The following is a 25,091-nucleotide window of genomic DNA, read 5'->3' as shown; positions in this document are numbered from 1 at the left end:
CCCTGTTCTAGGAACCCCAAGTGAAGCTGATATGTTGAACACTGCTCAAATTTTTCTTTCGTTAAATGACAAATTATTGTTTCATTACCGAACTTGAAAATGGCTTTGAAAAAAGTAAACATTGTTTCACTACCATACCATATTTTTGCAGTGACCGTTGTCATACCAGAAAAAGTCTTCTATTGTATAATTGTCATTAACACCTTTGATTGTCACCGTAACCACAGTAACGTAATCAACAACACTTTTGTAGCGTCCCCTCGTTTTATATGTATACGCCCAGTTTTGTAAATAGTTAAGTTCAGTTCAGTAAGAATCAAGACATGCAATAGTCACATTGTCTCCTCTCTGGCTTCGTGTTCTCTGCACGTAAAATAAGACTCGCTGGGTTTGGAAATAACACGTTAGTCGATTGATGGAGTTATTAGTGAACGAATCGCACATTTCACTAAATTTTACACACCTCCATACATATCGACGATATTTTCTGGTACAGGGATGCTACGTGAAGTGTTTTTGAAACAGATAGATCTGTCTAAAAGTAAAAAATTAGCGAAAACTTGTAGCATGTTTTTCAAATTAAGACAGTTCTGAAACACTAAGGTTTTGATTGTCTAAAAAATTCTTCATTTTCACCATTCCTCCAATATTGTATCTGTAAGCTACATGATTTTATCTACTTCTATCATTTTGATACTAGCAACCTTTTGACAAGATTTTATCTACTTCTATCATTTTTTTCTTTAAGTTGATAGAGTCTGCTCATCATAATCAAGACAAAATAATTATTATCTAGTCTTTAAATTATACATTCTTGAAAACTCAAGAAAATACATCACAATATTGTATACGGTATTGCTTTCTTAAACGCTTTACAAACCTTGGGCGTACATGATTATTTTTAAAGCTTTATCTTGATACTTAAGTTGCTGTGTAAAGTAGTTCTGCTTTGTTTATTTGTTTTGTAACTTGAGTCGATTTGTTTGTTGTAATGTAGTAATATAATTAGTATTTGGTAAGAAGCATAACTTATAAGAATGAGAAATGAAAACTGTCACAGCGAACATCCAAGGTACTTTTATATTCAAAATAACAGCTTTTTCAAAGGCCAAATCGTGCATTTTCCTCCATTTCTCCCAAGCAGCCTCCATGTTTTCAAAAAAAAAAGTTTTCAAACAAAGTAAGGGAGTTGTTATCACTGTGCTGGTCTGGCCTTGAAAGGAAAATTTTAACGTCCTGACAAAACTGTGTGTCTGTCCACGGTGTTGTGAAACCAATGCTATCAGGCTTAAAGGGGGCTCAGCCCCCCCCCCCCAACCAGGCCATCAGCTTTCTCGTTGGAAAGCTCGGGCTTTCGTCGGATAACAAACAAACGTTTCGTTCATAAATGAATAAATGCCTCTATATTGTCGGAAAGTTTTGAGCTGAGCCACTCCCCCTAAATGAAAGCCTGTATTTCCACCACTGTCTTAATAAATAAAAATTTGGCAAAACTTACTAGTTATTCTCGTTCGTTTTTGTTGGAAGAATAGGACTATGTCCCCCTATAATATATGTCCCCCTCCCAAACAAGATCCACATTTAAGGATCGAAATTTTTAACATCCCTGTCCCTCGATTATGCCATCTGATTTTGCTACCTGTACTCACTTAACACAAATCCTGCTGTTTTTCATTTCTGCATTTCATGCTAGTCGCTCTGAAGAGCAAGTTTCAAATACCCGTGATGAATAGCAAGATTCAAATAAGCCCCCTCTTGAATAAAACCCCCTCTTGAAGGATGACGCTGGGGAGGAAGATCGCACTGCATCACGGAACATATTTTCAATCCGGGAACTTCTGCTGTTGACACCACGCGCTGTTCTCCGCACGGGAAGGACAAGAACGAAAGTCAAAGTTTTAACAATTTCTCAGGAATTATTTGTAGACATGAGTGAGTTAACTGCTGGTGAAATTAAAAAGTTTAAAGTTGCTGAACTGAAGGTCGAATTAACAAAAAGAGGTCTTTCAACTAAAGGTAAAAAGGATGAACTAGCAAGTAGGCTTTTGGATGCCATTCAGGGCCTAGACAGAACCGTGACCGATGAGAACGATGCTGATGAATCCGAAGCTGTTGATACTGAAGAGAGTGCTACTTCTCAAGAAGACACATCCCAAAATATCAACGGTGATGCTGTTGCAATTCAAGAAGTAGAAACGCCACAAGTGGAGGATGCTGAAATGCAAGAAGACAAAGAAGCCGATGAAGGCGGCAAAGATGGCCAGACCGAAGACGAGGCGGTGATGGCAGATGATGACGCTAAGGAAGTAGCCCAGAATGAAGGTAACCTTTGCTCTTGTTGCCATGAAGTTAGTTTTCAGCAAAGTCCCCTCCAATTGTTTTCAAAAGTTATTCATAAAGGTTTTCGTCGCTAAAATAAGATCGTGCTTCGGGACTGTTTAGTCCGCACGTGCAATTCAATTCATCCTTGGCAAACAGACTTTTTGTTGATGAATAGAAGGGCGGCCATTTCCCCAAAGATAGATATAAAAAATAGGTAAATATTTAACCACATTCGATGTTTTAGTGTGTTGATCTGTACTGCTGTTTGATAGACTTGGATTCTTTAAAAAAGCTTAAGAATGCTGTGGAGCTAATGTAAAGGTTTATATAACTGTTTGATGATTGAACTCCTTGAACGTTTTTTCAAACCATATATATTAATAATTAGTTTATACCCAAATATGCAGGATAGGATGGTCATAAGTTGCTATTTCAAATTTTATAACCGATTTTTATACTTTTTAATGGTGAATTGTCACAGCTTTCTATTCTGGAAAATTTCTATTTGAATCAAATTCTTTGCTTATATCAGTACAGCCTTGGAAATTGTTGGTAAGTACTATGATTGTCAGCATTGGCTTGATATTTACCTACCCGAAACTTGATTTAACTTGACTTGAAAGAAGAGATTCATTCAGAAACTTTGCTGGCATTATGTTTACCAATGATTTGCTTACATAATCAACAGTGAAATAATGTTGTTGTTGCTTACAACAAAGTCAGATTTACATATGCATACATCACACGAGAAGGGAAGCTTGTAAACTCATTAAGGTATGGCTGACTTGCAATCAAAGAATAAATCAAAGAAAAAATACACTGTTATCAAATTGTACCACTAAAGGCAAACATATCTACAGTCTTGTATGGTTGTTTTGTCAAGTGCAGATCAAATTTCAAGCTTATTCATTCTGAATTTATCAAGACTTTTTAGATACATTCTAATGGCACACATGCATTGATAATGAATGCATTTCCTTCAACACTTATAGTATATATGGACTATGCTTTGCATTGCTGGAAAACTTAATTCTTATAAAGATGACAGTATATCATGTGGCATCAAAGCAGTATATATATATATGAACAAGGTAAATGGATGACAAGAATTCAATATGCTGTAAAGTAAAACTTTGAAATATTTCAAATGCAAAACTAATGCTTCATCCCAGAATACAAAGTTTCATCAGAGTAAAAGATCACGTCACTGATTGCAAGATTTACAGAACCCAGTGGAGAGCCTGTCCCATTTAGCTCTCTTCTGACACAAAGTATATGTTTGTTTGGGAAGTTGTATCAGTCACATGTAAGGAGAAGTTTACTAAGAAAGCCAAGGAAAGAAAAATCTTGGTGTTTCAATTGAATTCTAAGAATGTAGAAAGCAGATGACATTCTGGAGCAGATATTTGTTAGTATATCCTGATTGCATTAATAATGCAATTATCTTGCAAGTTCATGGATAGATTTGGTATACTTAGTTGTTGGAATACACATCACTACATGAATTATTGAAACAAAGAATGGGTTTGACATTGACTATTCCAGTTTTATTGGATAATTGAGAAGACAAACTCTAGACTCAATATCGTTCGTGTGATGTAACTTACTCAGAATGATCAAGGATAGACCCAATATCATTTATGTGATATAAGTTACTCAGAATGATCAAGGGTCATAGCTGGTGTAAAACACAAGTTGGAGTTGAAAGCAAATTAGAAGATTTACAAAGAAGCTGTAATCTGGAAAAAGGAAGGTTCATGATTCCAAACATTCGTTCATGATGTTAATCAGCATAAATGTAGCAACTGGAAATGGAAAACGAAAAATGAATATATATAACGTAAACTTTAGTATTATTTCGTGAAAGATGATATTGAGTACTGCCACTGATTGGCATCTTCATTAAGAGAAGATTGTAATGTTTATGGTTTGACAATTTGAGTACAATGTTTAAGACATCTAACTTGCAAGGATAGTCTTTGCAAAAGGCAGAAAATCAAACTTTGATTTTTTCTAGATTTAGGTAACAGCTTTCAGCGGTTTTATGGTAAGTATGAATAAAACACTCTTTCAATGCTGCTCTCTTTCGTTTCATTAAAAAATATTCTTAAAGACAGGTGTTTGGATGTCTCAGTTACGTTTGGCTTGCAAATTTAATTGTATATGGTGCATATAAGTTTGTTGAGTAACCATGATTGCTGCTGGCATTTATAATTTGTAGAGAATCAATGCTGCATCACCTGAATAATAATGATGTAACTGATATTAAATATGTATCCATTATATGTTGTGATTATCAGGCAACTGTTAATATGTAGTATCTATATGTATATACATGGTGTGTTCTAGAGCCATGTGCCAATGAATACCTATTTATACAACCAAATTCAAACATGTTTCAAACAGCCAGAAATTGAAGATCGCAGATTTGGAAGTTGTGGTGAAAGTGTGTTACTCCTGATGGAATATTCAAATTCAAAGAAGCTTGCAACTTGATCTTTAAAAGGACAAAATTATGGTTTCAATGCTTCATAAATAAAGACTTTGTAAACAAAACAAAGTAAACCGTGTATTGTAACTGCTTAGATTTTGCTGTTATAAATGTTAAATGTTGATGAAAAATCTCTTGACAGGATTTGATTCACTTGTGGTGAAGATGCCATTCCAGAAATATCACCTTATCTTAATGGTAATTCAACAATTTTCCTTTCTGTGTTAGGAAATTTCTGGAAAGGGGGTAAATAGTTATTGCTGGATAAAGTTTGAAATGCTATATGAATAGAGAAACAGCTGTTAATTGGAAAGATTCCTTTTCTGTTATGTGTTTTCTCACTTCTACTCTTCATCAATGAGAATGAATGAATTGAAAAATGGCAATTGTAATCTTACTGTGATATTTGCACTGTAGATATTGAGAAATGGGTTCAAATTGCGATCTGTACAACTCGTTCAAACAGCATGTTCACAACTTGATCACTGGATGAGATGGCAACCCTGCAAATTGAGAAGAAAAGGATGTCGCTGAGTTGAGAATGGCCTACAAGATATATGTTCCCTCACAAAGCAAACGATAACTCACAATAGCTCAGGCCTGCAATTTTGTTGGAACGATAAAGCATCACATTGTCGTATGCCCTTGATTCGTATACCATCATTGCCCCACCCCTTGTATCTTTGTCTGTTTATGAAATAGCAACCACCTCAAATATAGCTGTCTATTGCAAACAATTGTAGATCTAAACCAACCACTGAATTGAATCTAGAAAAAATAGTTACAAAATTATATACTGTTCATTTCAGCTGAGGATGTAGCAAGTGAGGAGGTTTCAGAAGTGCAAGAAAATCTTGAAAAAGATGTAGAAGAAAAGCCAGGAGAGGTAGCTGATGATGATGATGAAATGGCTGGTGGTGTTAGTGAAGATGCTGAAAGTAAAGAAGAGGCTGGAACAGAGGAAAAAGAAGACAAAGAGGAGGAAAAAAGCGAGGAAGAGTTGGCTGCTGAAAAAGCTGCTGCAGAAGCAGAGGAGGCTGTCAGAGCAGCCGAGGAGGCTGAGAGGAAGGCAAAGGAGGAGCAGGAGGCAAAGGAGGCAAAAGAAAAAGAAGAAAAGAGGAAAATGGAAGAGAAAAAAGCGGAGGAGGAGAAAGTTGTTCTGTGAGTTTTCAAATTTAAGTTTGCTGTTTATATATTTATATATATATATATATATATATACATATATATATTATTCTATCTATTTGATACCTAATGAAAAATGTATCCTAGGGACAGCAAAGTTGAAAAGCATTTTGAAGAAAGCCTTTTCAGTTTATTTCTTTTTCTGTGTATAGTCATATGCACACAAGTTTTTTAGATTGTTTCTGTTCAATATTTTTATGTGTTTTCCCATAAAGTAGGTATATATGCCCTAGATTATCATGCCAAAGCTGAGTCTCACAAGTCCCACTAAAAATGGGAGGCAAGTTAGCAAGTAAGCAACTTATGCCAATAGTGAAGAAAAAGAAACCCCTAAACGAGACCTTCCCAAATTCCTACTTGCACTCCTGTGACTATCGTTAGTTATATACTACTGATCTTTATATTATCTGAAATTGCTGATTTTGTTTTAGAGCTCCAGAAGTAGAGTTGGTGGTTGAAGATGGGGAGGAAGATGAAGAAGTCTCACTAGATGACAATAAAATTGTTCTAGATACATGTAAGTCTAGAGCTACATCTTTGCATAAATGTTTTGAAAAGTCCTTTGTTGAATAAATCCTTTTTTGATAATTTCTAGTAACATGTTACAACATCGTTTTATAAATATGCTTTTATTGTGTTTATTTATAGACAATGCTGACTTGCACTTTTTCCGTACATCTGATGGTCTGACAGGAAGAAATTTTATCAAAAATGATTTGTGTTTCCTATGGTGTGGTGTCAAGGCAAATTATGGTGTTAAATCTGGCAAAGTTTGTTATGAGTGTAAGGTAAGTTGACAGTCAGACTTATGTTAAAATGATAACTAAACAAGGAGGCCCTAAAAAAGACAGCTAATCACATTGAATTTCAAAAGATTTGTATCAATATATACAAAATTATTCCAAGATGTAGTCATCAGAAAGATGTAAATGTATATACATTTTAGCTTGTTAGAGAAATTGGTGTACTTGTGTTTAGGCATGTGAATGATAAAGAATATATATATTTAATTTTTTAGATTGTGAAGAAACTTGATGTGGAACTGCCAGATAGTGAACAACCAAAACATGGCATAAGAATTGGATGGTCAGCAGCCAGTTCTGGTCTCCAGCTTGGTAAATATTTTTTTAAATAAATTTGTTTATTTTTATGTACATACATTGAAAATTGAGTGATACAAAATCACAAAACTGTTCTCAATGATGACAATGAAGAATCATTATGAAAATATTTGGTAGAATAAATTTTATATTTGGCTGTGCTGGTAATTGCTGGCCTTAATTAATTAATGCATTCTTTTATGAAGCCCTGATAGCCTTTAGAAATTTTATTAAATGTTTTATTGGTTTATTAACATCAATCTACATGAGCCCTGCCCAAAGAAATTTAATACACTCACGTTAGTCAAAGGACCAACACTTTTGTGCAGAAGCCCAAGCTTCTTCTTCTCTATTATTCCCAGTGACAGCAAAGCAGCACATAAGGACTTAAATACCAGGAGTGGGTACTTGGTAAAATATTGGGGGCAAGCCTATTGTTTTGATAAGATGATGTCACACGCTCCCATTGTTTTAGAACAAAAGACCAATGGCATCCAAAATATTGGGGGTGGGCCCCCAGGTGTACCCCCTGTTAAATACCAAATGAAAGCATGATAATTGATGCCGAAATGAGAATGAAACTTGTCAGCTAAAATTTAGAATCCCTCATTAAATCAAATTCTACCCATGATCATGTAGCTAAATTTGGGTTTTTGAAGCCAGTTTCATAGAAACATAATTTCAGGTGATAATTAGAGACGTTAGCCACGAGGGAAATGCAACACATCAGTTTGTTCATACATTAAAAATGGTAATTTTTCATGTTATCTAGGTGAAGCCAGTTTGTCTTATGGATATGAAAGCTCTGGAAAAATTTGTGCTTCCTCAAACTTTGCAGACTACGCAGATCCATTTGGTGAGGGAGACATAATTGGTGCCTACCTGGTAAGATTATGTGTTTGCTCAAGCAGCTCTTTGAAATTGCTTTTAATCTGCAGTAGACAAGGGTTTTGGAAGTGACTGGTTGGGTGGGGAATTTCCCACATCACAAAATTGAGGGGTCTGCAATAGACAAAGTGGATGGGAAGTATCCCAAATAGTAACAACAAGGTAGATGTTAAGTGATCCTGCTTATCTGGTTAGTAATACCTCAGCCCATTTGGGGCTTATACAAAGGTTGGGGCTTATTTGAGGTATTTACAGTATTTATATGTAATACATTTTAAAGTCCTGGTAATATTAAGTGTGCGATCGCATGCGCATGCCTCCACACATGACAAAACTTCCAAGGCCTGCCTTAATCGCACGCCCCGTTCAAGGTTTTGAATTACCATTCTTATTCTCTTTTGTTTCTTTTAATTTTTTGTTTATTTTTTCTAAAGTAATTTTTATTTTCTTTTGTGTGCGTTATCTTGATGGTATTTATTGGGGCCTGGTTTTTCATTACTCCCTTATCATATGTGTCTCTGTTTTTCTCTTTGTTCAAGCTTTTTTTGCTGAGATTGAATGACTCCATTTTCAAATGCTGTTCCCAATAAAACTCCACTTTGACCAATTGACTCCACTTTGAACAGTGTTTTTGAATGACTCTGGTTTGGTATCAAATGACTTTGTTTTTGAGATATATATATATATATAAGTCAGATTTTAAATCAGTGTATGTTTAAGGTGCCTATCCAATTGCTTTTCAGGATTTGGAAAGTGATGTTAAAACCTTGAAGTATACAAAGAATGGAACTGACTTGGGTATTGCAATGTCATTATCAGTCAATCTTGATGATGCAGCTCTATTTCCTCATATTTTCATAAAGAATATGGAGGTTGAAGTGAACTTTGGTTCGAGGGTATGTGTGTTGTTACCTTTCATTCTCTGATTTCCATTGCTTTTGCATATAATTTTCAAAAGAAAAGGCTGTATTCACTTTCATTGAAATATTTTTCGTCAAATGTTTCATAAGTAATGGAAATGATACATTGATCGGTTTTGAAAACATTTTTTTCTATATAGGAAGAACCATGGCACGAAAAGTTAGAAGAGTACACATTTGTGCAGGATTGTGAAGAGGAGGCATTGAAGAAAGGACCAATTCCACCAAGCGAGAAATCTGAATGTGAGGTAGTAGACGCTCTATATTTGTTTTAATTTTGATCTCTTAATTTTGTTCATTTTTGTTATATTTGCTGAAAACTTTTTTTTCTTGAAATAGATTCCAGACTGTTAAATGACAATTCTTGGAGCCCATAGCCTGAAGATTTTCTGGACTTTTGTGGAATGAAAGTCTTGTAAAAATATAAAAAGCTGTTACTAGGTGTTGTCCCTAAGCCCTTCGCCCCCCCCCCCCCAAAATGAATTTCATTCCCGTGAAATAAAATAAACTAATAAAATATATAGTACATGCAAATTTTCAATTGCTACCCTTTTTGGCTGGAGCATGATTAATACCCACTTACATTGTATTAAAAGCAAAATTCAACTTTGATGAACCATCACTATTCAAAACTGAAATGAGTTGAATTTAGAGTTCAGCTTATTGAAGTTGAACTGTAATTTGTTCATGTTTGTCCTAAATAGTAAGAAATAGAGGCATGGTTGTGGAAACTGTTGTCTGTCATGAAACATATTTTGACATTGCTCTTTTTAGGGAGATTTCTTCAAAGCAGTTTTGAGCCTTACAACCAGATAAGGATGTGCATCTATTTAATTAAATGACCTTCAATTCGTTTAGGTAATCATGATGGTTGGTCTCCCATCATCAGGCAAGAGCTGTTGGGCACAGAACCATTGCAGAGAAAATCCAGATAAAAACTTCTTGATTCTTGGAAGAGAGCTGATTTTTGACCGTCTGAAGGTAAGCACTAATACATTTTTATGTATATGTTTATTTTGCATAGAGAAAGTTAGTTAATTTATTTCAAGATTATAAGCTGCATTGCATTGTGGGAAGTTTGAATAATAAATTGTAAGTATATAATGTATTGTAATTTTAATGTGAAGCCACAGCCCACTGGTCAGTGCAGACCAGATTGAAGTTCAGAATGATTGAATAAACACATATGCATAAAATTTGTCAGGGGGGAATTAACTGTTTCCCATTTCTATTGGTATTCTAGGTATGAACTTCTTCAAGAAAGGACCTATGATTTGACTGTTGAGACAAAACAATATAATTTGTAGCCATATGGGTTGCAGTTAGGCCAGATTTCTGAGAATTCTCTCATAGACTGCCAAATGGCAACCCTGAGTAGCATTCTCTAACTGCATCACAGTGGCTATTGCAGTTTTGCATTAACTTTTTCTCTTGATAGTTTCATTGTTTTGTAGTAGTCTCTTTTGTAAGATATCATCATCAATCAGAAAACCATTTTATAGCTTCAGGGTCAGTCCAGAAGAAAAAGCAGTGAGTCTTTTCATCGACTTATGGAAGCTTCAGGAAAAATTCTTGCAAAGTTGCTCGCACTTGCACCTTCAAAAAAAAGGAATTACATTTTGGATCAGGTACTGTTTCTGTTTCACTTTCAGTTATATGAATAATTCATTTGTATAAACAAAAATATTTCAATCCAGTTTGCTTTTCCAGGAAGCAAAGATTTAATCCTGAATATGTTTTTGCATACATCGGCACCATTGATATCAATTATGATTTCTGCATCATTGAATCTGATACATCAAGCCAGAAATGTTATATATTCTTTTGATTTTTTATCAAGCATGATTCCTTTTTCTCTCCTTGTTTTCTCTTTTTTCTGTGTTTTTCTTCACAAGTTCCTTTCTGTATTTTTATTTCTTGGTCTGCACTGCCATGTTTTCCTTGCTTCATATGTCATTTTTATCTTGACTCCAGACAAACGTTGTGGCTAAGGCCCAGCAAATGAAAATGGAAACCTTCAGTGAGTTTCAAAGAAAAGCACGAATTGTTGTGCCAACCTATGAGAATCTCAGGAAAAGAAGTGGAGATAAAAGGCAACATGATGGCCATGATGTTCCATTCATGGCTCATGCTAATATGAAATGTGAGAATAAACACGTTTAGTAATATAACTATTTGCTTAATGGAGATTACTGTAAACCAGTCTTTTGCTAAGGAGTGGATGAAAAGTATACATTAACAGTATGGGTCAAAGCTGATACCTCGAGTTTCTAACTTAATGCCATCATCAGTACTTTTGACTTATCTGCACATATGTAGTAATAAATCAGAAGATGTTTCAATTAGATAGTAGATAAGTTTATAGAATAGGTATGGAATACAGTTAAAAAATTCTTGTTCTCATCATAGGGCCGTTATTTTGGGCCTTTTTACTATAAATAGTTGGTTTGTTTGTTGTCAATAAAGTGAATCTCGGAATGGTGAAATGCTCCTTAAAGTTGTATCATTGCTCAATACAGGAGCTGATGAAGTGAAAGACCCCTGTTTATATGTTCATTTAAAGACCATTGATTTTATAGAATATCTTAATTTATATTGGCCTGAACATCATTTGATTCAGCTGTTTTGAGCACGCATGCTGCTGCTGCACCATTTAAAGGTAATTTTTCATTTTCAGATTTTTTCAATGTTCCTGAGCAAGGGGAGCTTTTTGATGAGGTGGTGTTTGTTGAGCAAGAAGAAGAAGAAGCAAAAAGAACAGTTGAAAGTTATCATCGTGAAGGGAAAAGAAATAGAGACAGGGGCGAGGAACCTCAACATAAAAGACCTAGATATGACCATGATAGGAGGGATGGACAGCGTTACGGGCAGAGAAAAGACGGCGATAGATATGGTATGTGGCCTTTATGGCAAAATTTTTGTTACTGCAACTGCCAGATTTGTATGGATTTGCCATTCATCTCTAAACAATAACACTTAACATTTGTGTCTGTACACACTTAGTTATTAATTTCTTGATGTCTGAATTCCTTTCGTTTGTACCCAGCTCATCATATTTTTGTAAGTCTTATAATTTGCAGAAGTCTTGAGGTTTTCTTTTAAAAAACGTGTTATTATCATACGAATAGTTTTGGTGTATTTAATTTGCACACAGTAGTATGCACAAAATGTCATTTTAATGCTCACATTTTGTAAAATACCCTGTTTTTGTATTGTCATGTTGCAGTGTATTGACTGTAAACTTAACTGATTTTAACATGAAAAGCAAATATGATAACCGCGAAGGAACAGAATGCATGAGTGTTAACTACAACTGGATACGATGGCCTCTGAGCCTTTTGAATATTGAAAAAGCCGTGAAAGCACTCACACTGTGAGTGATTTCACCGATGTAGGCCCGATGACACAATCAAGAGTGAAGTAAAGGCGTTTGTTTTTGAGGAACAGAGACAAAGTGGAGTATGATTTGCCTTGTAGATTCACACAGAAGAGGTCACTACTCAGACAACCGAAGATATGATAACAGCTCAGGTCAGTCTCCTCCGCATGTACACGTGCTGAGTGGCTGCGTAGTAGTAAGCCCAGTAATAACCCAGTGATGGTTTCAGCTGTGCTGCTTTTTCACCATATCAATCAATTTGATAGGAATTCAAAAGTTGCCTGTTTGTATTAAGGCAACAAGTGTTGTTAAAAGTGTGTGAAATTTTACTTGTATTTCGGGAATAACGTGTCAACTGTGTTAATAAGATATTTGCTTCTCACATAGTTTGCCTTCTATTTAAATCAATCTTGACTGTCGGTGAAGTGAGGCATGGTTTTCAAGGCTGCAAGTGTTGTTTGTTTCAAAAAAGCAGAAGACATAAGCCGTACCATTGACAAATATTGTATTTGCTTGTTGGGAAAAAACTTACCACAGTTTTCAATTAACTTTGAAATAGAAACCTTTCTTGGAGAAGCAAACATCTTATCATGTTAAATTTTCACGAATACAAGCTGCACCATTTTTATTTTTGCTCATATCTTATTTTGTTTTTGTATTACGTGTTAAGTTCTTACTTCAAAGCTGTTAGTAAGTGTATGGTTTTCCTTATTTAAAGGCGCTTAATTGATATCCGGAAGATGATGTTCGTTCAAATGATGAGTTTAAATCTTTGATAGGAATTGCCGTCTGAAATACAACTTGTAGATGTTTTATATCTGATGAACGAACTTTCCTTTCAATGTTTTTTTAAAAGCAAATAAAATCGCTGCTTGCGGCCTGTTGCAAAGTTAAGCCTTAACAATGTTGTATATATGGCCAAATTTCCTCTTACTTTTCCCTGTTAGCATCTTTACCCTTACATATAAACTTGTCACATGTTTTTATGGCTTCATAATTTTCATTGATATGAAGTGTCTTCTCAATTTATAGGAGGGCAATATGATGACAGGAGGAGGGATAACAGGGATAATCGACGTGGTGGATACAGCGGCGGTTATGGTGGTGGATACGGTGGAGGTGGCTATGGTGGAGGTGGCGGTTATGGTGGTGGCTACGGTGGAGGCTACGGTGGAGGCTACGGAAGTGGTGGATACGGCAATTACGGGGGATATGGAGCTAGATCCCAAAGTGGTGGGTATGGTGGATATGGTGGTGGCTCATATGGTCAGAGAAGTGGAGGCTATGGAAGTGGTTCGTATGGCGGTGGTTACAACAGTGGTTCCTATGGTTCTGGTTCATATGGACAACGTAGCTACGGCGGCGGCGGCGGCGGTGGTGGTGGTGGATATAGCAGTAAGTTAAACACGTTTCTTACTAATTTTTTTGTCTCTGTTGTTTACATGGTATTGACGTTTAGGATTTCGTTTGGACAATGTTATTCGACTAACATTTGCCATTTTGATTGTTCTGGTATATGAATTCTCTTTTCCACGCTTTATTACTGCTGTTAAATATTTTTTTGGATGAAAAAACAAATTGCCAGCTCGTTCACCCATGTTTTTAGGTGGATCCTATGGCAGCTCTTATGGAAGCCAATCTTCACAGCGCGGTGGGTATCGACAGAGTGGTGGTAGCGGTGAACGCGACAGATATCGCCAAGGCAGCGGTGGCTATGGCAGCAGTAGCTATGGTGGTGGTAGTAGTTATGGTAATGGAAGAGGAAGAGGATCACAGTCTAGCGGCTACAGCGGATCTAACCGTGGAAGTTATGCACCACGAGGTGGAGGATGGAGCCAAGGTTATGGCAACCAACAAGGCAGCTACGGTAGCTATTCTGGACAGTCTTCAAATTATCGAGGATATTAACTTATGACAATATTTTGTCTTACTGCTAAACGAGTGGCATCTTTCAATACAATGGAGGAAATGCCTTCTCGATATAGAACTGCACTTTCGAACGCTGATTTTCCATAGATAAATGGACAGATTTTAGTTGTCATATCCTAAGTTTATTGTTTAAGCTACTATTGAGATGGTACTAAATTTTTGGAGTTTGACTTTTAAGCGCAGCAGAACCAGGTTTGAAGGTCATTGCATTCTGATAGGCATGGCATATTAATCAAGTGCGAAGTGCATATAGTAATACACACGTCATCATTTTATAACATAGCTAAACGTTTTTACAACCAACACTGATTTTATGCACTTCAATGCTTGATTTATTGTCTCTAAAAGTTGTTTTGTTTTTGAATTTAAAACCTCAATTTAATCTGCACAAGTAATATTGCTGTTAAATTCAAGCTCCTTTTTGGCCATGGTAGTTTTTTCTTTAAGCTAGTGTAGGCATGAAAAGACGCGTTGTAAGAGAGAGTGCTACTTGTAAATTTTATTATCATGATAAACATCTGTTTTAAAGAATATGCCACTTTCTTCAGTTCTAAACCTTTCATCAGCTGTTACTTGCTTAAACAGATACCGTAGTTTCATGACTAATGGAAAAAGATTTTTTAATTCTTCATTCTTTTATATGCGATATTCTTTTGTTTGTTCAACTCCTTGACCTTTCTAGATATACGTAACTTTTCTATTTTTTGTTATGTAAGCAGATTGTTGGTACAAACAACGTGAGATTGTTGGTACAAATGTCTCCAATACACGATAGTGTTTTTTATTGCTGGTACTCAAGTCACTGTTATCCATGGTCATAGGAGCGAAATATCTTCAAAGCATTTGGTCAAATTCGTTATTTACTTTAATAATTGGAATTATGAAAGATTATAAAGTACGGGACAACACAGAGAGCCAAAAAAGACGTAATTCTCATCTGAGGCAGCTTTGTCACAGACTGTATTGTACGGTTTGTAATCTCAGCGCTTGTTTCCAAAATCAGATTACGGTTTATGTTTTAGCTCTCTTACTGATTTTTCCCATCGAAAAGTAAACAGGGTCAGCACAAAGACGGTATTTCGTGTTCATATCGTGGACATTATTTTGAAATCACGGGGTTGAATTTTGTGTTTATAAATTTGTGCGCAAACCAGAGAACTTTCCCAAAGTCCCTTCGAGGTTTGTTAAAGAAGACCGAGCCTCCGAAAAACTCTGATCCGCGTTTCGCACAGGTGTTCGAAAGTACGAAAGACGAGCTGTTCTGAGACTAAATGACCTCTTACTGACTGCATATATCCCATGGTGACAATGTATCATATGAACTGCTAGCTCAGATTTTACAATGTTTCTTAAATGTCGAAAAAATACCTTAGATGCTCTTTTTTCAATGATTTTTTGTGTTATTTTCTCTATCTAATGCCCTGTTCCTTTTCCAAACACCTAGATGTTCTCTTAATTCTTTGCTATCGCAAATCCAACATTTCCAACACTAGAAAATTTCCTTCTTTTGTTACTAATCTGGCATGGGGCTACTTCGGCTGCATGCGAGCAACTCCCAGAGTTTTGGTAAGAACTTAATGATACTAACTCAGTATTCTAGGAGAAAGCAGCGCAGCTTAGCGTCTTCAGTTTTAGATATCAACATTATTCGTATAAAATGTTGCATTATTAGGCAGTTTAGCCAAAAGAATTGTTCACGACCCTCTGAATTATTTTTTTAATGCTAAAATATAAAAGAACTATTTCTCCAACATTATACATTATCCCAAAAATCTCCATTTATGTAAATATTTCTAATAGCTTTCTAGTGTTCGTTCAAATGATGAGTCTAAATCTTTGATAGGAATTGCCGTCTGAAATACAACTTGTCGATATTTTATATCTGATGAACGAACTTTCCTTTCAATGTTTTTTTAACAGTAAATACAGTTGATGCTTGCGACCTCTAAATTTTGAAATGTGAACTTAAAAAATGGTTAGTTGCATGTCCTAAAATATTTGAGCTTTGATAAGAAACGTTTGATGCAGGTATTCAGAAGTCTTCCCAGTGCTTATTAGGGTTATTTCCAAATTGAATGATAACTGTTGTATTTTATGTAATAAACATTGAAAGCATATGCCTATTTGTTGGGGAGGGGGGAGTACGGTAGTAACGAAGCTTAATATTGTGTTTATAGATTCCTTGGGATTATGGTGCATAAAAAATAGTCGACATAGCGCAGCCAAGAATTTTTGTCACAAATCCTCTTTTTAACTGCTTATCTGCAGGAATTTCTTAGAAATTGATGAGGCGACAATGTTGCTCTGTTCTTACTGATAACTTTGTGTTGTTTGTTCTGGAAGAGATTACTGAGAAATGTGACACACCAAGATGAGCGCGGAAACCGTTGCATTCATGGCTGGGTCATCGACTATGTAGTTACCAATCGGCAAGTGCTTGTAGTTCCGCCGATAGTCGCACGAATTTACTGGCTTTTGTTCTGTTCACCATCAATCTAATGATAAGCGCCGCAAATACTCACAGCGACATGTAGGATCAAAAAGTCTTCAATACAAGCTTTTTTAGGAAACTGTTTATTAGAAAATAAGGCTCAATATCCAGAAAGTAATAAACCGAGGTACCTGGATCGAGAATGTTGGAACAACTTTTGTTGGGCAGGGTTTTAGCAAACAAGATTTTATCACACTACAATAAACCGCGTTGGCAAAAACGCCCAAATTAAACTGAACTTTGTTTAAGCCTGCATGGCTTTACTTTAATGAAAAAGTTCTTCAAATTAAGTCATTACCGGCATGTGAAGGATATGTATTGTGAGTTTGCAAGTTTGTGCGGTTTAAGAAACTAAGTAGCGTTTCTGGACCAACGTTTCATGAAAAATGAGCTTTTCACAAGTTTTGGCTCTTCTATTGAAATACCAAATAGCTTTCCGTTGGAAGGATTTTCTTAAGGTGCATTATTAGTTTCTCTAATGTAGAAGTTTTTGAAAAAGTAATAGACTTTCATTTGTATCTTATTTGTTTGTTATGAAATTGTTCTGGTCTGCACGAATTTCGGAAGACCAAGTCTGGTATTGTCTGCAGAATATTGAGGGTCTCCCGGGGGGGATGGGGGTACTTGTTCACGTGTTAATTTGATGAATAACCAATGTTCCCATTGACCCTGAAAACATAACTGGTATAGCTCCTCCCCCCCCCCCCCAATTTTGCAATAATAGGTTAGAAAATTTACTCTAACGGATCCTAAGTACTAACAGTTCTTGCCTTCTTGATTGGGAACCCTTTTCATTTTCTTGACGCCTTATCTTGGTAGTCTATTTTCATAGTAATTGCTATCTTCTCTGAATCGGACTGTTAAAAATTGGGAAGTGGAAAGAAGCAAGTATTTTCTAAAAGGGGCGTTTTTCGGCGTTCTTAAAATTTCGGTCACACCCTTATCAGCCCAACTACTTTTAGCCTGTTGCATTGAACATTCTTTTTTATAAGAACCAGTAAATTTAAGTTCAGGCTGACTGTTCTTAATTACACACTTTTTTTATAAGAACCAGTAAATTTAAGTTCAGTCTGACTGTTCTTAATTTTTTCGAAAATCTGAGGCTGGATTGTTCTTGATTTGTTCATAATCTAATAGGGTGTAAACAGTGCGAGTGCTAGCTTTTTCGCTCTAGGGAGGTGTTCAGGCCTTATTTGCCAACAAAGTGAGTAAGACAACCTTAATTTGCCAACAAGTTTGAATATTCACCAAAAAAGCACCAACATATGGCTAAAAATCCTCGATTTTGAGAAGAAATGTAGTTCAAAATTGCATTTCACAGAAGCTCAGTCTCAGCTTGTTCTTAATTTGTTCTTAACTTTTGACCAATTTTGAGGCTCGTAATGGGCAGCTCTTATAAAATTGTTCCTAGAAAAAGAAATAAGTGTACATGGAACCTGCTACTTGTTGCAAAGCACCGGGAGGCATCATACACATCCCCCCTTCCTCTTTACAAAAAAGAAGATTCATTCCCTTGAAAGCATAAATATGAAGGCACAAATCTGTATCCAGTAGGCCACCCTATGAGCCTCAAAATTAAATTGGAAACGGAGAACCAGTCATTTAAAAGTACTGGATGACCCACAATGATTTCTAGAGAGGAGAATCTAGGAAACACTCTTCAGTTCTACTTTATTCTTCTAACTATAACGATATTCTCTTAAAATTTTGCGGGTGCTCGAGCTCTTTTTTTGCCTTATGGTTTCACCCTGGTACCAATTAATAATCCCTTATCAATCCATTAACTAGGGTAATATCTTTATCCTTGTGCAGAATCAACATAAACATGAATCAACATGAATCAACATGACAGTTCTTTAATCGTCATAACAACCACGTAACTGTAAGTGTCGGCTAGGGGGGGGGGGCAAACTCGAGCAAGAACCATACCTGAGGGGGGCAGGCTTTAAAACAAGAAAACAGATATATAACAAACAGATTTATTTGGACAAATCAAGGTCATGGAATTATAAATATGCCAAATTTTCAAAATATCATTTGGAAAAACTATAGCCAGAGGGGGCAAGCTGTTATCAAAATTTTCATTTGGGGGGGAATGCCCCCCTGTGCCCCCCTGCAGCTACATGGCTGCGTCACAATACAAAAAGTCATTGGCACTTGTATTCTTGATATTTTGATCTTGAACATTATACTTTTCAATTCTGAAGGGATTTTTTTGCTACGCGTATTTGTACAGGAATGGGTGTGATGATTTAAACTACATTGCAACTGTTTGTAGCAGTTATTATAATCAGAATATCCATACCGGTGACGCCCCTTCAGTTAAAAAATTGCCCTATCGCAAGAGCCTTGCGGAACTGTGCGCCATAAAGGAAGGGATCGAAAGCCATACGTGGGTCCTTTTCACGTAAAAAGTTGGAATTGTCTAGTTTCCATACTGCTCTGATAGTCATAAATAAGCATGATTAATAGTCATAAATTAGTATGTTTAATTATTTCAAGTAAAGGGATAGGGTAAAGGTTAGGTTTAGGGTTAGGGTTAGGTTTAGGGTAAACTAATTACGTCATCAGGTCGATCAGTATGGAAACTAGACAGCTCCTAAAAAGTTGGTTTCTCGTTCAAAGAGGCCGTTAGAGAGTTAGCAGCCTCATTCTCGTTATCTCTCTAGCAACGACTACGACGGCCAGGATGAATTCGAAATGAATTTGTTTTTCACAGGATTATGCAAACAGTAACATGAAACATTTCAGATTTCATTGAAAATCAATGTTCCCTTGTTCCCCAAAACTAGTAATACTGTTCCCATGTTCCCAGTGGAAAATTAAAGTTGTTACCATGTTCCTGTACCATTTGTTGCCACGTTCCCTTGTTCCCAGTGGAAAATTAAAGTTGTTACCATGTTCCTGTACCGTTTTTTGCCATGTTCCCTTGTTCCTGAACACCCTTGGGAAACTCTCGACATTCTGTAAAATATTTTCTTTCTTTTCGACCGTTGTATTGGAGGAAAGTAAATCACCAGTCGAATCTTTACCGGAATTACAGTCTTCCCAAGAGAGATCACGTGATGTTTTACAACCTCGAACAGTCGAGATATTAGGCCTATTTTCTCTCGTGCATGGGTCCAGGTTAGGGTCAACTTTAAAGTTCGTAAGTATCAAATTTCTTAAGGCTTGAAGATTAAAAACTAATTGAAGATATACAACGTGTCGAAATGCCAAGTTTCAACTAGAGCTGTTACATATATTTGATTTAATTTCGTTTTTATTTGCCTAGAACAGGAAGGCGACTGAAAATGGACAGCTTTTCTTCATCAAATGTAAGTTTTATTTTTTAAACGTCGTTAGTTTTTAACAGTAGCTACTTTTTTTCAATATAGCTCGCTATTGCAGCTAAAAATTGTGTGGGAATTTTGCACCCCAAAATTTCGGCAGTCACCTCGAAGGAAAAGATCAAGGAAGTCGTCAAATATTTTTTTATTCAATGGCATCTTTACTTCAGAAAATGTTGGCCTTTGAGTTGAATTTGGACACTGTGTCTGAAACATTTTGAGATAAAATTTCATTTAGTTCTAAATATTGAAAAATTCTAAGTTGATTTGACATCGACCTTGAGAAGAAGAAACAAAGTTGGAAAACTAAAAATGGAAAACTTGTCAACAAATTAAACTTTCTATCAGCTAAGCAAAGGATGGAACTGATGCAGTCCTTTAAACTCTCTAGGTTTTGCTCTTTTTCTCCTGGCTTTTTAAAACTTTCTCCATGCTATACTTTTTCGTTTAGCAGAAGTATCCTCATAATAGAAAATAATTAAACAGGCTTTCTTCATGACAAGAATTCATGTTAGTGCCTACGAATGGGCCAAAAGTGCCCAATAAAAAGAGCCAAAAGGTATTACGAATAGTTTCTACTAGAGTTGCCGTGGAGGTGGGCCCGGGCGGCTCGGCCCCCTGTTTAAATTCAGGAGTTTTTGGGGCTCATCTTCTCCGTAACAAGCCAGTATATGTTTTGGTAGGCGAATTCCTTACTAGGTGATGCGAATTAACAATATACTCAACAGCGAATCTTTAACAAAAATGAAAGTACACCGGGTATAATCAAGGTTGTTATCTACAGGACTTCTAGAAGTTGCCTTCAGCGCAACCCCCTCCTAACGTTTTTGGACGGCACTCCTGGTTTCTCCTGAAAGCACAAAGTATTACAGATGTATTGTTTATAAAATTTAATAATATCCAGGATCTCCCTGTTTTTCATCATATCTCCCTGTTTTTCATCATATCTTCCTGTTTCTCTTAAGAAAAATTCTAAAATATACTGGTTTTAAGAAGTTATAGGTTGACAGATCTGCTGACTTCAAACAAATTGATAACCACTGCTCCAGAAATATTCACGGTCAGTCTAGGCCATTCAACTCAAAAATTTGCCTACATTTGACATTAATTGTGTTGCATTTAGTGACTGATTTAAAAACAAAAGCAAAGATATCTGATGGGCAGAATTATGGGATAACAAGTGGCATTATGATTACTTGCGAAGTGCGGATAATGTTAATATGTTTTGTGCCAAAACAATCTACTTGGCTATTCTACCGTTTGTAGGCGTTACTCACAGTTGTCAAGAATCTTAAAAACACCATAAGTCAAGGGCTTTACTTGACATAAGATCGATAAAAATGCATGCAAAATCTCAAAAATGTTCATTCAATTCAATTCAATTCAATTTCATTGACAAATGTATCTAAATACATTTCAATACAAATACATACCTAACTTAAAACAGAAATAATTAACACAACTGGCTGGCATTCATGGCTGGCAGCAAAAGAGGCTTTGAATTGTTTTCAGTATCGTAGGAAGAAAATAATTATTGAAGGCACCATTGTTTGGGAACAGTTATATGAGCCAATAAATTGTTTATTGGGAGGATTTTATAATTGTTAGGGGGGCATCTGCCCCTCCAAGAACAATAGTAGCTACGCTCCTTTTTCCTTACTAAATTGAGCTCACAGGTTTTCGATATTCTACTTTTGTTTTGCTAACGGTGAATTCTAAAAACATACTCGTAGTTCCTGATATCGTGAAGCTGCAACACAGCTTAAACCGAGGGACAAATCGCTGGTTAAAATCACGTACGCTCTCGAGAATAATCACACTTTAATCAAAAATTAATCATATCAATAAAATAATCAAATTAATCACAAAGTATAACATTTATTACAAAAATTACTTATAAATAAATATTAGAATTTTTGACCACTTCTATCCGCATACGTTATTGAAAAATGCAATATTTAGAATGTCTCTTTCACACTTTTTCAAACATTTCATGAACACGTTGGAAAATCAGCAAACAAACGCTTGAGAACGACAAGCTTTTACAAGTACCCTGCAATGGAGCAAAATATGAAGGCCTCATTATGATGCCGGGGTCACTGAAACAACCATTGCTGTTTTTGTTGCCCAGATGCCACTGAAGTTGATCTGACCGAAAACCACGCTTGAAAGCAGCCACTTCTCACTCATTTCTCGTTGGTTGCTGCGCGGGCAGATCCAGACAGCTTCGGCTGTTGCAGTTCCAACTGTTACATTTATGGGAAATGATTTATGTCATATTCTTGTATTTTTCCCAAATAAGGTTTGATAACCAAGTTCCATATTTCTGGCACTTGTAATTTTCTCCATCGGTTAAAGGTTCAGGAATGACAGTTTCATTTTCCAATAGCGATATTACTTGCGATGGGCAGGGAACAGAGCACATGTATTTTCCTTAATGTCTTTCACAAGGTGTTCAACAACTGCTCACTGTTTTTCATTCCAGACTATTTGCATCCATGTTGCTAATGCTTCTGTTCAGGAAAGATAGCTTTTTGATGCATATTCAAATTCTCATGACGAAAGAAGACGGCCCACACAACAGAGCACTTGCATTTGCCTTGATGTCTTTTACAAGGTGTTCAACAACTTTTTTACTGTTTTCCACTTCAGGCTATTGTCACCCCTGCATCCATGAAGAAGAAAACCTTATCACATTGATTTAATATTTTGCTTATGCTGCTGTCCAGAAAAGATAACGAAGTTTTTAGTTGTCAGTGTTATTTAGCTTTTGCACCTTTTTTCTTTTGCAAATCTTTTCTGGATCCGCCCCTGTGCTAAACTTCTATTTTTTTCTTTTTCAATCTCATCAGGTATGTTTGAAAATCGTTGCTAAACTGGCATGATAGATTGGCATTTAATTTATGAAATATTGTTGTTCAATTTAGCTTATGAATTAGTTCACCGTCATGAGTTCAAACGACGTTTATGGCGCATGAAATCATTTGATAGCACTTTGGAATCTATGATTCAATTTCTAAATAATCACAAATAATCACAAATTGATTAAAAATTAATCACTTTAATCAATAAAAATCAAATTAATCACACATAAAATTGATTTAATCACAAATTAATCACTATTGATAATCACAAATTAATCACTGATGATTATCAATCTCGTACGCTATTTTCAAGAGTGATTTGCCCCTCGGCTTCAACCGTGATACAAATTTCCTACCTTCGTGAGGGCGACCTATGTGGATTTAATGTGCGTATCTGATACGAATTCAAGTTTTGCGCATCTCTGCAGCGACGTCGTCATCCACATTTGCGCACATTTCTACTTTTATGGCCTCTGGTGGAACAAGTTCAGAGAAAATCGGATGTCAGATGATTGAGTGGGTCATCTTCGTCATTCAAAACATGTTTTTTGGATGTAGATGGAATTCCTTATTTTTTTAAAACAGTTCATCACTGTTCTCTCAGCCACAACGCCCCACCCAGATACTGGCATAGCATATCAGATTGCACGTGAAAAGGACATCGCTAATCAACTTCTAAACTTCCTGAAGTTGGGGTCGGATATCCCCTTAGCTTTAGTCTAAGGGCTGTGTTTGGACAGTGGTGCACCCTGGGTGCCAGAGCCTCAAAGAGTCGAAGGATGAAGAACTTTGATTCGCAATTCCTTTCCCCGTTCTTCATCCTTTGACTCTTTGAGGCTGTGGCACCTACAATCAGGGACAAAATGTTGAGAAAAAATGCAGTTTTTGTAATTTTCTACTTCACCTTGCCCCTGTAAATTCGAAGCCTCCCTTTCCCCTCGAAGCAATGTTGGATTTGTAGTTCTATCATTTCTCCTTCAAAATCATGCATTCAACAGTTAATTGGAGGAAGGGGAAAATTTTTTTTTGAAGGAAAGTGAAAATATAAGCTTTCCTTGAAAAGTTTCAACCATTTTTGTCCGGGATTGTAGGGTAGCAGTGGCGTAGCTTGACCTTCCTGACAAGGGGTGTGAAGGGTCATCAATAGTAAAATTAACCAACGAAGGTATAGATGAAGAAAAAATATTGGTGCTTTTTCAACAACCGATGGAGGATTTTAAGGATTTTGTTGATCAACTGAAGATTTACCGACCATCTCATGAAGTAATTTAGATGTCATTCCCCCATTCCCTCGCTAGCTACACCCTTGTGTAAAAGATGCTTTGTTTTGAGGCAAGAACAACAAATTTGTAGTTATCAGATCATCAATCAAAGGTTGTGCAGGCCAGTTGTATACAATGTGAGCAACCTTTTTCTTTCTGTTTCAAACTTTCCATTTCCCTTCCCCCGTCTTTAAATAGCTCTCCATTCAACTTTTCTCGTGCCCTACGTATAGACCGGGCTACAGTGGCGGTAGGTACCACTTCAGGGCGGAGAAATTCAAATGGATATTTTCAGGTAGCTATGGGTTTGGTTACTTGGAAAAGTGATGGTGAACGGGAAATTGTTGGGGTTTAAGGGGTAAATACGGGGGTTGAAGTTCGTCATATTAGCATATTACTTCTGCGGAGGAGCCACTGTTTTGTTTACGACTTCAGAGCATGGCAAGTGCTTGTTATCATACAAAATGATCTAGAGGGTGTCTTTCAGAGCCTCTTCTTTAAATCCCGACATATTGCTACAATAAGAGTAGTCACGTGACCAATTTTTACCCCTTACCATATTTGAACGGTGAGCCTTTTTTAACAGAATACCTTTGTTCTTTTTTGTACCACGCATTCTTTTGTTTAATACTCTTAAATGTTAAAAGATGCAAGTTAAGGCAAAGATACCTGCATTTGTCATTGTTTATCCATTTTAGGTTTCATTTTCACTTTCTTTATCATCTCCGAAGGTCACGTCTTATTCAAGATCCAGGAGCAAGTCAGTCAGTTCGTCTGGAAATGCTTGTCGTTTCCAGTCTATAGTCAGATTCCCTTTCCAGCCAAAAATAGAAAGATCTGGCAAATTTATGGACCTTTCACCCGATGACTTCCAAATCTTTGCAATGATGTTTGATCGCAATATGTGTAGCCTCAGTGATGATTGACATGG

At 36.2% G+C, this 25,091-nt stretch overlaps 1 protein-coding gene across 3 annotated transcripts; it reads left to right on the top strand.

Annotated features, from left to right (window-relative positions):
• The first annotated feature begins 1,835 nt into the window (after positions 1 to 1,835).
• Positions 1,836 to 14,745, top strand: LOC135681528 (heterogeneous nuclear ribonucleoprotein U-like protein 1). 3 transcript variants are annotated; one of them, XM_065196047.2, is made up of 15 exons: positions 1,836 to 2,322; positions 5,623 to 5,974; positions 6,430 to 6,515; positions 6,647 to 6,786; positions 7,017 to 7,113; positions 7,871 to 7,983; positions 8,730 to 8,882; positions 9,047 to 9,154; positions 9,765 to 9,887; positions 10,409 to 10,534; positions 10,881 to 11,049; positions 11,584 to 11,799; positions 12,384 to 12,437; positions 13,318 to 13,680; positions 13,892 to 14,745. In XM_065196047.2, the coding sequence occupies exons 1-15, from the start codon at positions 1,929 to 1,931 to the stop codon at positions 14,191 to 14,193; spliced, it is 2,796 nt and encodes a 931-aa protein (XP_065052119.2). In that variant the 5' UTR covers positions 1,836 to 1,928; the 3' UTR covers positions 14,194 to 14,745. The 3 variants fall into 3 exon arrangements, with proteins under 3 accessions (XP_065052119.2, XP_065052120.2, XP_065052121.2); XM_065196049.2 differs by lacking the exon at positions 1,836 to 2,322 and adding an exon at positions 2,416 to 5,011; XM_065196048.2 differs by lacking the exon at positions 12,384 to 12,437.
• The last annotated feature ends 10,346 nt before the right edge of the window (positions 14,746 to 25,091 follow it).

Source organism: Rhopilema esculentum, chromosome 12 (assembly GCF_057945365.1).
Source record: "Rhopilema esculentum isolate cy_ngs chromosome 12, ASM5794536v1, whole genome shotgun sequence".
NCBI lineage: Eukaryota > Metazoa > Cnidaria > Scyphozoa > Rhizostomeae > Rhizostomatidae > Rhopilema > Rhopilema esculentum.
The sequence above is the reverse complement of the archived record's forward strand: the minus strand, read 5'-3'. Positions and strand labels throughout refer to the sequence as shown.

Bases quoted from the DNA above. Each gene is read 5' to 3' on its own strand.
- LOC135681528 (XM_065196047.2), top strand. From the start codon at position 1,929: ATGAGTGAGTTAACTGCTGGTGAAATTAAAAAGTTTAAAGTTGCTGAA. The intron at 10,535-10,880 runs GTACTGTTTCTG...TCTTGACTCCAG, and splicing joins GGAATTACATTTTGGATCAG to ACAAACGTTGTGGCTAAGGC. The intron at 12,438-13,317 runs GTCAGTCTCCTC...CTCAATTTATAG, and splicing joins AAGATATGATAACAGCTCAG to GAGGGCAATATGATGACAGG.